The 11,820-nt window shown below is 41.8% G+C and overlaps 1 protein-coding gene across 1 annotated transcript; it reads right to left on the bottom strand.

Annotated features, from left to right (window-relative positions):
- Positions 1 to 6,483: 6,483 nt before the first annotated feature.
- On the bottom strand, positions 6,484 to 8,046 carry gadd45ga (growth arrest and DNA-damage-inducible, gamma a). The gene is made up of 4 exons (XM_008418321.3): positions 7,882 to 8,046; positions 7,674 to 7,775; positions 7,350 to 7,560; positions 6,484 to 7,226 (listed from the first exon to the last, which is right to left on the bottom strand). Exons 1-4 carry the CDS (start codon positions 7,932 to 7,934, stop codon positions 7,113 to 7,115), a joined length of 480 nt encoding a protein of 159 aa, XP_008416543.1. The 5' UTR covers positions 7,935 to 8,046; the 3' UTR covers positions 6,484 to 7,112.
- Positions 8,047 to 11,820: the final 3,774 nt, after the last annotated feature.

Below are 11,820 nucleotides of genomic sequence, written 5' to 3'. Positions count from 1 at the left end.
CTGGAATTCAAACCCTGCCTGAAATGTAAATATCACCAATCTTTCCTTGATTCAGCAATACCGGCATGTCTGCTTTTTATTCCTGCACGCAATGACAGAGCAGATATTTGTTTATCGTGTCAGAAAACAAGTTGCAACTTCCCCATATTTCATTAAAATATCATAAAGTCTATTTGAAGACAGCAATTTGTGCTCATCTCTCCTCCTCCTTCTCCTTTTTCTCAAGCCTGGGGTTCTGTGGCCAGGCCTTCCGGACCGCTGCTCTACTTGGGGACTGCATGTTAAGAGGCAGAATTCCTGGCATGGCTCACAGAGTACATGTGCTTCTGGGAGGATAAGCTGAGCAATGTCAGTAATGTGTCAGCTCCATCGAGGTCACAGTCTGCTCCCCATATTTAGCAAACCACTTAGCATTGCGCCCACCTCAGCCAGACAGACGGAGAGAGTAAACCTGAAAACATGAGCAGAATTCAGAAACAGACGGGAGATAACGGGAGAACGCCTGGCTTAAAAATAGGACGCATTCTTACATTCTTCGAATGCCAGTTTCCTTGGTGGATGACAACAAACTTTGAGTTATTCATTTAAGATGATTGTCTATTATGCTGGTTTTCTCATCTGGTTCTTTTTTCCAGTCTTTTTTCTCTCATTTGCTACTTCTGATCAAACTGAATCACAAGGTTTTTACTTTGATAAATGCTTTATTCTGGTCCACACTAGTTATGTACAAAATAAAAACAAAAGGTCAGCTTTGGTTTGGTCAGTTAACAGGGAGGGTCATTTATTTTTCGTGTGGTTCCACGTACATTTGGACAGTTTTTCCTCCTTAATAAATTAAAGAAATATTTGGAAAAATACACGTTTTATTTACTCATGTTGTCTGATAATAAAATTTGTTTATCTCAACATTAAATCATGGAGAGAAAAAAAAGAAATGTTTGCTTATATACACTTTCATATTGCAGCAGCAAAAGTTTTTATAGCTTGAAAAATGTTTTATATAAAAATCTAATTAAGACACACTAAAAGGCTCATGCTGATTTTTAAATAGAAACTGTGCAAACAGTTTAACCAGTCAGTCGATTCAGATGATGCTGAACAAACACACTGATGCAATCCCACAGCAATTTCAGACATGCCAATCTAAAAACATCACTTTGCAGAGCAAAAATAATAGAAGAAATGCATTTTAAATTTAATTGATTTCTACCCCAGTGTTTTTTTTTTTCAGATACAGTATATGATCAAATCAAGCTTATCTGTTAGTACCAAGTACCTCTCTGTAGTTTCTAACTGCAGTTATCTTTGTGTCATGACCTCATATCTAATGACCTGCTGCTTGCATGTCACTCTATCCGCCCAAAAGGACACAGTGAATCTGCAGAGTGTGGGCAAGGTCTGTGTGTGCATGTGCTTCTGAACTAGTTGTCCTCTCATTGGCTTACAAACACCTGTTTGGCTCTTTTTGATTATGGGTTCTGCTCAAAGACAGCCATGATCGTCACTCGCGAGCTGAGAAGCCCAGATTATGCGACCTCATCATGCAGTGCAGTCATGCAGGAAGCCCAGGTGTGTGCACATGTGTTTGCTTCAATATTCACCTCAGTCCGGCCAAAACCATAAAACTCCAAAGCACCTCAGTGAAGTCACGCTGACACATTAACAGTGACTCCTGACAAATGAGGGTTATGCACACATTGTTGACATGGATTCACCTGGGTGGCCATAGCAATGAGAAATTCCCTGTATCATGACTCTAAGAACTTTTTAAAGTTGCATGCAGTGCAGGGTTACCGCAGCGTCTGAGGACTGAGCTCACCGTGAGCAAAAAGCAGCAGTAGAAAGGGTGTAGCTCATCTCTCTGAGGAGTGACACATACCCTGTACTTAGGGTAGACACCCAACACCCGCAGCCAGTCCATCTAGTTCCCTCTGCAGCCTGCCAAGACAGCTGAGCCATGATCTCATGGTACCAGCTCAGCCACGCGAGAACAAGTGCTGGGTGGGGTGAGAGCAAGGGGATGCTGGCTGCCAGCTCATGGTGTAATCTTATCTCTCGGCGGTTACAGTAAGTGAAGTAGAGCAGGAATGGGAAGAAGGGCCCATGAAAGTAATGACTCTGGGAAGTGCAGAGTTTCTCTCTACCAAGCATTAAACATTTACAATTAAACCACGCTTCTGGGAATATTTCAGTTTCTCAATGTGGAATCACACTATGACCTGGAATAAGTTTTAAAAAAAATAGTTGTATCCAGCTTTCTGATAGAAGCTCAATGTTTTTTCATAAAATGACTGTTCTCCCTATTACGCTTAATTAATAATGATTATGTTTAAGTGTATACTTAAGTGGATATTATGTTGTTTTAATTGTATGTCCAGCTAAACAAAGTTAGAATTCGCAGAATGTGGCATGCTCTAAGACAGAGGCTGTGCAGCTAAGCTGTCTGCTGAGCATGGCTCAGAGTGTTTGACAAGAGAACTGTACTGTGTGAAGTTTGGTGAAGTTAAGGTGTGGGGCAGCTTTTTTAGGAGTTTGGCAAAGCTAATTAGTTCCAATGACAGGAATTTTTAACACTTCAGCACTTTCAGCAATTTGTGAAAACATGATCCGTTCAACTTTGTTGGAACAGTTTGGGAATGACTCCTTAAAATTCCAAAATTTTAAGAAGTCATTAAAATTTTAATGACTCCTTAGAAAGGGGGGCTGAGGGGATTCATTTTTTTTTCCAAAAAAGGGAATTTTTTTGAAATGTTCCCTTTCCAAAAAAAGGAAAATTTGTGTCAAATAACCTGACTAGTCTCCTCAGTCTTGATTTTAACCCATAGAACAACTAGAGCGGAGATTCAGAACCAGGCCTAATCATCCAACTTCAGTGTCTGACCTCACAAACCTGTCAGAAAAGCTGTAGGTTTACTGACTGCAAAAGATGGGCCAACATTATAATAAGCCCTGTGGAATATGCATTTGCTTTAGGAATGAGAAGTCATTTAAGTTCATCTGTGTGCAAAGGCAAATGAGTAAACATGTATAGTGCTTGTACAATGACAAAATGACAGGAAAGGGATTTACAAATTTTGCAGGGATGATTCATGAATCCTTTCACACCAAAGCGTGTCTCTCAGTATTACTAAACAGCACTGACTGGTTTACAAGAAACAAGTTGACATCTTTCTGATGTCTGAATGTTATGGTAATACAGTGAAAACGTTTGAAACAGACACACACAGTTGAAGTGATCAACATACAGCTTTATAATCCTACGCTTTAAAATGAATACGATTTCGGTAAATATGCTTATTTAGCACTTTGCTGAATGTGTTCTTAAATCATTGTGTAATTGCACACCATTATCACACGCACAGTTCTAGCCAGGAAGCGAGGCACATTCCCAACCTGATCTTTTTACACCTTTTGAACAAAACCAAGCAGCTCCATTTCATTTGGTGCAGTGTGAGCGCATCGCTGATCCATCCTAATCATGCAAGAAAAATCTAAGTGGCTCCTTAAAATTGTCAATCTAAGTATAATGTATCTTATTTTTTTCCATTTAGGTCTGCTGTGGCGTTTTTGTTTTTTTTCATCTTTTAACATCTTTTAGCATAAATTGTGTTTTTGTTCCTATTAATAATGGTCAAAGAGTAAAAAAAAAATAAAAAAACTGACCAGCTGTGTGACGCATGATTTAAACAGATAGAAAAAGAAATAAAACTATCACCACTACATATTGTTTACCAATGTTCCATGCTAGAGCTGAAAACGGTAATGTTTCAGAGTCACGGCACACATCTGTCTGGTCTCGCTCCTTCGCTTTCAGTCTATCGTGGCTCTAAATCTCTGGCTCAGACTTTGTGTAGACAGTCAGCTGCCTCAGCAGTCTGGATTGTTGCTCCAGGCTTTGGCACCACAGCCAACATGGGGAGAAGATGTTTGTTAACTCTGTGCAAACAGCAGCCACAGCAGAGGCTGGGGCTCCTTTCCACCAGACACAGTAAAATTTGCTGTGTGTACACCAGCAGCCAAACTGATAAAAACAGGTATGCTATTGTTCTCCAGTCTTGCAGAAGGGAGGCTAAATTAAAGCTCCACTGGATACAAAGCAAATCTGAATCACCACAACAAACATCAGCGCGATATATCTGAAAACCGGGTCAAAATTGTGCTAAGCAATACAGCTCCTGCTCTGCTGTAAGCACAATATTATACAGATCTGTGTTAACTGTATAGACTGTCAACAGTGAAAAGTTAAACAGCATGGCTCTTATCTCAGACTATTATTACTGCTTTTTTTCCAAAACCAGGTCAAAATTAGAGACAACTCCTGCAAGACAGTTTAGTCTCATCTGAACAGGTTGAATTATCTTAAATCAGTTTTTTTTTTTTTTTTTGGTTTGCATCTAAAATATTTTTGTATGCCTCCTAATTTACAATAATGATTGGATGGGACTTTTACTAGTAAATATGTGTACTAGAAACTGTGTTTCAGCTTTCAGTCATGTTCAAGTTTCATGTTCAATCACCCCGGAGTTCAGAATGCCACAGAATACCGCAGAATAGTATTAGTGCCTCAACAGACCAGCGGTTCTGTTTATCAGACTGAAATCACCATCTGCATTTTTCACACTGCTATGAGAATGATGACTAGTTTTTTTTTTGTTTTTTTTCAGCAGTTATAGTAATTTAGAGAAATTTGAATGCAGGTAAGCATACAAGTGAAGAGAGTAAAACCCATGGAAATTCCCTCTAGTGATTGTCTGCAAGTTGCATTTTAACATAATTCTGTCTAAGAGAAGCTTCCTCTGTTCTTAGAATGCTGTGCAGTTACCTCCATTTGTCCCAGCTGTCTCGCTCTCTGTGTGTGTGTGTGTGTGTGTGTGTGTGTGTGTGTGTGTGTGTGTGTGTGTGTGTGTGTGTGTGTGTGTGTGTGTGTGTGTGCGTGCGTGCGTGCGTGCGTGCGTGCGTGCGTGCGTGTGTGTGTGTGTGTGTGTGCGTGTGCGTGTGTGTGTGTGTGTGTGTGTGTGCACGTGTGTGTGTGTGTGTGTGTGTGTGTGTGTGTGTACTGTTGAGGGTTGGCCAAGTGTGCACATACAGGTGTAAGCTCATGCTTGCTCATGCAAGTGCACGTACAGGTTAGAATGCCCAGCAGTTGGATGGAGGCTGAAGACCCTTGCCAAGAAAATTGCAATGATTTCCTCTAAGGGCTGCCATGGCTTTGATGTGGGCCATGAGCTACTGTCAGCCTCAGGTCTGAGGCGACCGCAACAGGCAGACAGACACCTTCCCCTTACTCTACCTACCACTAATGACCATCATTCTCTCACCACTCCGCTGCAACTTCTTTCCACTTTTTTGAAACGTGTGTATCTGCAGCTGCAGAAATGTTGACAATGTAAGCAAGTAGATGGTTGTATTTTCTTAATGAAACATTTAACAAAGTCTGATATGCAGTTGGGTTTAGTTCTTATTCTTCAACTTTTTGGCTATTTCTGTGCCATTACAAACACACATGTCAATACATTAGGACTTTATGTGTAGAAACTCCATTAGACCTACTAAAACATGGCCGTACCAAAGCTCAGGTGGAACAATCTTCAAGGTTGCAATGATTTGTTTACTCCACAATACAGACTTTTATGCAAAAGTGGCAAGAGGACAGCCATAAAGGGTTTGCTGTTTTGCTTCAAGCCATGTGAGGGACACAGCAAACATGTGGTAGAAGGTGCTCTGTTCAGATGAGATGAGTCAGATGCACCAATTTGAAAATGTAAGTCCAATAGCAGAACATGATGGTGGCTGCAAGATGGATGGAGCTATGCAGGGCAGCTTTTTAAAGAAAGCTGTTAAAGGCTGCAAAGGTATCCATTTTCAGATTTTCACATTCAATCAGGGGAACAGTCAAATAGGTGTGCTATTTAAAATTTCTCTTCGCAGACCCAGCAGTACATCAAACCTGATTAGGCCTGGATGGGCGAAAGTCATTTTCTACATGTGCAAAGCTTGTAGAACCGTGAGATGATCTGATGCTTGTCTTTAACGCTCACACAAATGTTGAAAACTATTATTTTATTCCCCTTTGGAACAATGTAGTTCTTTCTAAGTCTTTTGCAGAAAACTAAAAAAAACTTTTAGTTTTCATTTGTAGCTTAGTAAAGTATGAAAAAGATAAAGGGGTGTGAATACTTTTGCAAGGCACTGTAAGTCAGCACCTGCATGCACACATCACATTCTGGATGATTCTCATTTGTCTTCGCTCACTCACTTTCTAAGTTACCAAATCATTTGATCTTTACTTTTCTGCCACCCACATTTGACTCCTTCACTCAGACTGTGCAGTAATCAGTCACGCAGCACTTCCTGACTTTTGTGTCTCTGCAGTGTGCTGCAGGTTCCCACATTCTGCTGCAACTTATGTCAGCTCTAGATACCATGGAACAGACTGATTGTGAAGACATAATGCGTAAAGAACTGAAACTTCTGAGAGGAGAAGAAGTTTGATCTCAAACGTTTATTCAGAAAACATTGAAAATGCGTACAATTCAAATAGTTATTGCATCGTTTTTATGCATATTTGAAAGTAAATACAAATAGTCCATGAATGTCTTGCTGGACAAGATGCAGCTAAAAAATAATAATAATCAGGATTTGCAAGCTGAACAATTGCTTTTCCCAAGAACTTCCTGATTAATATATCGCTGCATTAAACAAGAAAAGTCCATGTAGACTCTTTTGGACACCATCTTCAGAACCAGGATCTGAGTAGCTCCGATGCGATCAGGTTCAGTCCAACTTCCACACTTTCCCAAGTCCACTGTATCTTTTCTCTGCAACCTGCAGCCCAACTCCTCATCCAGGTTCCTACCGGCAGCGCCAGGTCATCAATTAATGCAACATCCAGCACAGTCCAGCTCCTTCTCAGTGTCCACATGATCCAGTCAACACCTGACCTCTGGACTCCAGCCGTCGCCACTGGGCGATCCAGACCCAACATGCTGACCCAGAATGCTCTGGATTGGGGTGCAGTCACAGCCTCTTAATCCAGACAAGTGAAGCAGAAAGGCTTGACTCCATCAACTGAAGGTTGACTTTTTCGTTCCATCATCCTGGGAACTGTCTCTTCAGCGCTCTGGGAGTGTGATGGCTGGCACCCAGTCGCAGGCGCTGCGGCTCTCCTCGCAGAACAGGCTCAGCTTGTCCAGAGCAGGGTCTTTCCACGGGTTTGCACTGGGGCTCTGGAATAAAGCACAAACGAAGACATTTAGAATCGTGACGAAAATTAGACCATTTACTGAAAAGTGGTGCGTGCATGCGTGACTAAGTGGCTGCAGTGCACAGCAAGTCCGTGGTGAACGTACCGTGACGAGAATGCAGTGCGCGTCCTTGGGCTCGCCGCTGTCGTCTGCGCCCACCAGGTCGGCCAGACGGTCAATGTCGTTGACCCGCACCACGTTGATGTCGTTGTCAAAGCAAAAAGCCTGGATGAGGGTGAAGTGGATCTGGAGCGCGATGTCGCACTCGTACTCCTCATCCGTGGCGAGGACGCAGAACGCCACGCTGTCTGGGTCGCTGTGCGGGGAAAAGATGAGACAGGTGATTAGTTGCATATCCTCGCACGCTCTTCAGCTCAAGCCGTTCAAACCGCACTTTGCACTTTACAGAGAAAGAGACTGGATACTCACACATTCATGACTTTTGCAGACTCGTACACTCCAACTGTGAGGTAGTCTTGCTTCTTAGCGGCGATCAGCAGCTCCTCTAGGGCTGCGCCTGCACTTTGCACCCTTGAAAGAAGAAGGCGCATCGTCAGAACACTGTGTGCGGCTAATGAAGCAGGGCACTCAGATTAAGCAGCTTCAATCGTGTTCTGTAATATAGTCAGATATTTACCTATCAGCGGTATCCATTGTGTTTTCTTGTCCGTGGATTTCTTCCAGAGTCATAGTTATAATAAATCCAAGTGTGATCGAGTCGTTCGGTGATCCGGGTAATAGTGCTGTGTTCTTGCCCCTGCTGTCTCTTGTGTTATTCTGAGCTCGGAAAAAGCCTGTGGGTGCCTTTATAGCCACGCCAGCGTAGTTTCTCGGCAATGGGCGGTCCTTCAGATTCCCCCCCCTTCTCTCTGTGCTGTTCCAACCATTGGCTCGGAGCAGCCAGGGTAAAGCGAGGGTAAGGAAAGCAAAAGTCCCCGGCCAATTTTTTTTTTTTTTTTTTTTTTTGTGCTGGAGCTGTTAACCCCACGTGGGCTAGATTTCACCGTTTCAAGAAATTCCCCACTCCCCCTCCCACCGCCGATTCCCTACACCTTGGCTTGTCAACATCCAACATCACCGAATGGACAAAAACTAAAAGTCCTGTTTACAGAAGACTGATACAAAGAAGTCTGAATCATGTGAGTTCAGTTTGGACACAATGTCATTAAAGAGAATGCTAAAATATTTAAGACGCATGTCAACATGACCTTTCTACATTTTGCTATTCACTCATTTACCTACATGATCAACATTACGTTGTATCCTTGACGAAGAATCATTGTTTGCCGGTTTTGTAACTGTTACGCAGCAGCTGATGTTTTTCTATGACTATTACGACACCAGGGGGCGCTATGGGGCACGTTTCACATGATTAGCAACAGGCAGACAGTCCTGTGAAGAGACTGGTCATGCATCCTGTCTGGTTTTTGGTTTGGGCGGTAGCAGGGCTCACCGCCCAGGGTGTCGCAGTCTGGTGGGATTCCAACAGATCACAAAATCAGTTTCATTTCCCCCTCTGATGACATATAATAGTGTATTTAGCAGTGGTAAGCTATTCCCAGAAACGTAATAATAATTACATGTAATTAGAAGAAGTAAAAGAAGAAGAAGAAGTAAAAGAAGAAGATTGGATGAATGCACGATTAACTTGGTAAATAAATAAATAAATAAAAATAATTAAAAAATTCTAAGTCACAAACTTCATAATGTTTTATAAAAACTTTTATTTGCAAAATCCTCACATTTATTTTTGGCTCCGATCCTCGTTTATGCTAGTTGAGTCTCACAAAATTTGGCTAAAATAAAAATAAAAATTGTACTGAAAACTGAAGGATTTGCTGGGTTCAAAGATCAGAAGGAAAAAATGAAATGGAAAAAAGCATAGGGTGTGTGAGATGTCTGCCTTTAGAGGTTTCATTTCTTTAAAATATTAAGATTTTTTACAGACTGTTTGTTATTAATATGACAGCTAGTGTCAGCCTTTTTAAAAATTAAAACATATTATGTTGCTGCAGGTGGAATGCAGTGAGTGATCACAGTAGAGAAACAGGTACCTTCCATTGGAAACATTGGAAGTGTATTTTAGGATAAGAACTTTCCCAGCACGGGGAATCACTGCTAAAGTTTTATATAGCAAACTTTCCCCTCCCGCCCTCCATTTGCCCCTAATAAACAGCTTTCCACTCTGTTACTCAACCTGCTGCACTGTTTACAGTCAGGCAACAGATCCCTCCAGTAAGAGAAATCTCCAAGCCTGACCTGACCCTAATAATGAGGCGAGACTTCTTGAAGTCTCTTAAAGGAATACACTCTCTGAACTTCTGGGTTATTCATTTAACCCGCACACAGTCACAAGCTGGATTGGTTTAACCAAACATCAATTGAGTCCAAAACAGTCAACAAGTTTCTTGGGTCACATCTGAAATGAGAAGGAGAATCATTGTTCTTCACACACTGCCATCTGGAAAATTGGTGGAATTTGCTAATTGTACTGACACAAGCCATATAAGTAAGCTGTAGCATGTTTCTATGCAATTTATGTGACCAAACACAGAAGAAACATGCTCACAGTTGAAGGCTGCATTATGTGTCCCTGTGATTTAATAAGATAGAAACCAAAGGCTAATAAATACTTCATACCTGTAACTTTTGCTATATTTTCCTCCCATTATAACCAATTTTATTATTTATATGTTATATTTATATGTTATATCTGAATTTTGTTATCCAAATTCACTTGTCAATAACAATGCTTTTCTGTGGTCATTTTCAGTGCAGTCAAAAAAAAAAATAATTCATTTTGGGTTAGCACTGTTGCCTTGTAATAAGAAAGTTCTGGATTTTTCATGGCTAAAACACACATGTTGTCCTGACTGGTCACTCTAAATTGTCATGAGTGTGTAGATGCATAACTCTATACTGCTGCCTCTAGCCTGGTGCCTCTGCATGATTGGGATTTCTGCATAGAGGTTTATTAATTACACTACAAATTAGTTTGAGTGTGTGTGTGCACAGATGTGTGTCACTGTGTTTCCCTGTGTTTGATTGTGACCTTTTGAGGGTGCATTCCATTCTTACCTAATGACTGTTGGAGATTGACACCAACGCATTTTTGCTAATTGTTTTTCTCGTTCCTAGTTTGTGTGTTTCTTTAACCTAATTCACCAAAACAACCCAGATCGGTTCATGTTTAGCCTTGCAGTTTTCAGAGTTGAGCCCAAGCAGCCAATTGACAACACACGCCACTTTTTGTTCGAACTTTTTAAAGAGTGGTGGGGTTGGGGGTGGAGGGGCTTAATTACAGCTGCCTGGCTCGACGCGTGTCGTGTCCCCGCGGACAAAAGGGAGGCGACTTAAATCCCTCCTCCACTTCACCTGCCCCTTGTCTTTGCTTAGTGCAAAAGCATGGAAGCGTTGCATTTCTCCAGACGTGCATGCGCCCTTTGTGCGCCCTCCACGCACACGGCGACCAGCGACAGATGCCCGACAGATGTGCGCACGACCCCAAAAGGGCGCGTGCCGCGGTCAGAAGCCTTTTCAGGCCACTTTATCTTATCAGTGGTATAGCATAACATTTAACACCATTGTGTATTTTTGAACAAATGCTGCCGGCTGTGTTTACGCACCGGGGGGGCTACTCCTGTCGTGACTTGAAATGCTATGCCTAAAACGCAATGGACAATCATTTTTAAAATATGCGTGCGTGACTCAAACTTGGACAAAACATTTACGGGAAGATTGCGACCATTTTACCTTCTGTCAATCATCACAAAGTATAACTAATGCTCCCCGTTAAGTGTTTTCATTTCAGATTTCTTATTAAATGAGTGAGTCAAAAATGTCGTTTGACATTTATATCAATGCAAATAAGGTTGCCTACATGATAACTGGATGACTTACCACCTGAACCGCACAACCACCCAGAGATACACAACAACACTTGCCCCCTTATTGTCAGAAACACAAGGCAATATCGCCCTCTGGCGGTCACTAGGGGATTGAACTTTCACCCACTGCGACCACAAGCCTGAACATGTTGCTGGGGCTCATGACTCATGATTCCAGCCTCACACTTGTGACTCACTTTCTGTCCCGTGTTATCCCCGCACAGCTGAGCTTGCTAAGGTCAGACAAATAGCCCCAGCCTAAAGTGCATTGTGGAGAAATGTGAACAACCTAATGCCACCTGCTCCCACACATGGACACCTCAGAAAACAACAAACTGAAGCTTTGATTTATATAAAAGTAAATCATTAAAATGAAATGACACATAATTGCATAAAGTACAAAATGTAAGCATTTCCCAGATCTTGATCAATATGGAACATTTGAGCATTTCTGATTCAAATCCAGTAATGAATCCATCAGCCCCTCCTCTCACCTACTAGATTAATCAGTCCAACATCCAAGCCAAGACAACTTTAGCATTTCAATAACAGGAGACATTCATCTATTGGTTCATCTAAGTTCAGGCCGAACCCTGAAGACCTGCACAAAGCAGGCTACAAATCAGTTCATTTCCTGTAACCTGTGAACATACTGCAGTCACACCAACACAGATGACTGTACAGAATCA

The sequence above is a fragment of the Poecilia reticulata genome, chromosome 9 (assembly GCF_904066995.2).
Source record: "Poecilia reticulata chromosome 9, P_reticulata-male-v2, whole genome shotgun sequence".
NCBI classification, from domain to species: Eukaryota; Metazoa; Chordata; class Actinopteri; order Cyprinodontiformes; family Poeciliidae; genus Poecilia; species Poecilia reticulata.
This window is presented reverse-complemented; position numbering and strand designations above follow the sequence as displayed.

Excerpts from the sequence above, each read along its gene's own strand:
- gadd45ga (XM_008418321.3), bottom strand. The coding sequence starts at position 7,934 with ATGACTCTGGAAGAAATCCACGGACAAGAAAACACAATGGATACCGCT. Across the intron at positions 7,561-7,673 it reads TCTGCAAAAGTCATGAATGT|CGACCCAGACAGCGTGGCGT; the intron begins GTGAGTATCCAG and ends TTCCCCGCACAG. Across the intron at positions 7,227-7,349 it reads CGCACTGCATTCTCGTCACG|AGCCCCAGTGCAAACCCGTG; the intron begins GTACGTTCACCA and ends GCTTTATTCCAG.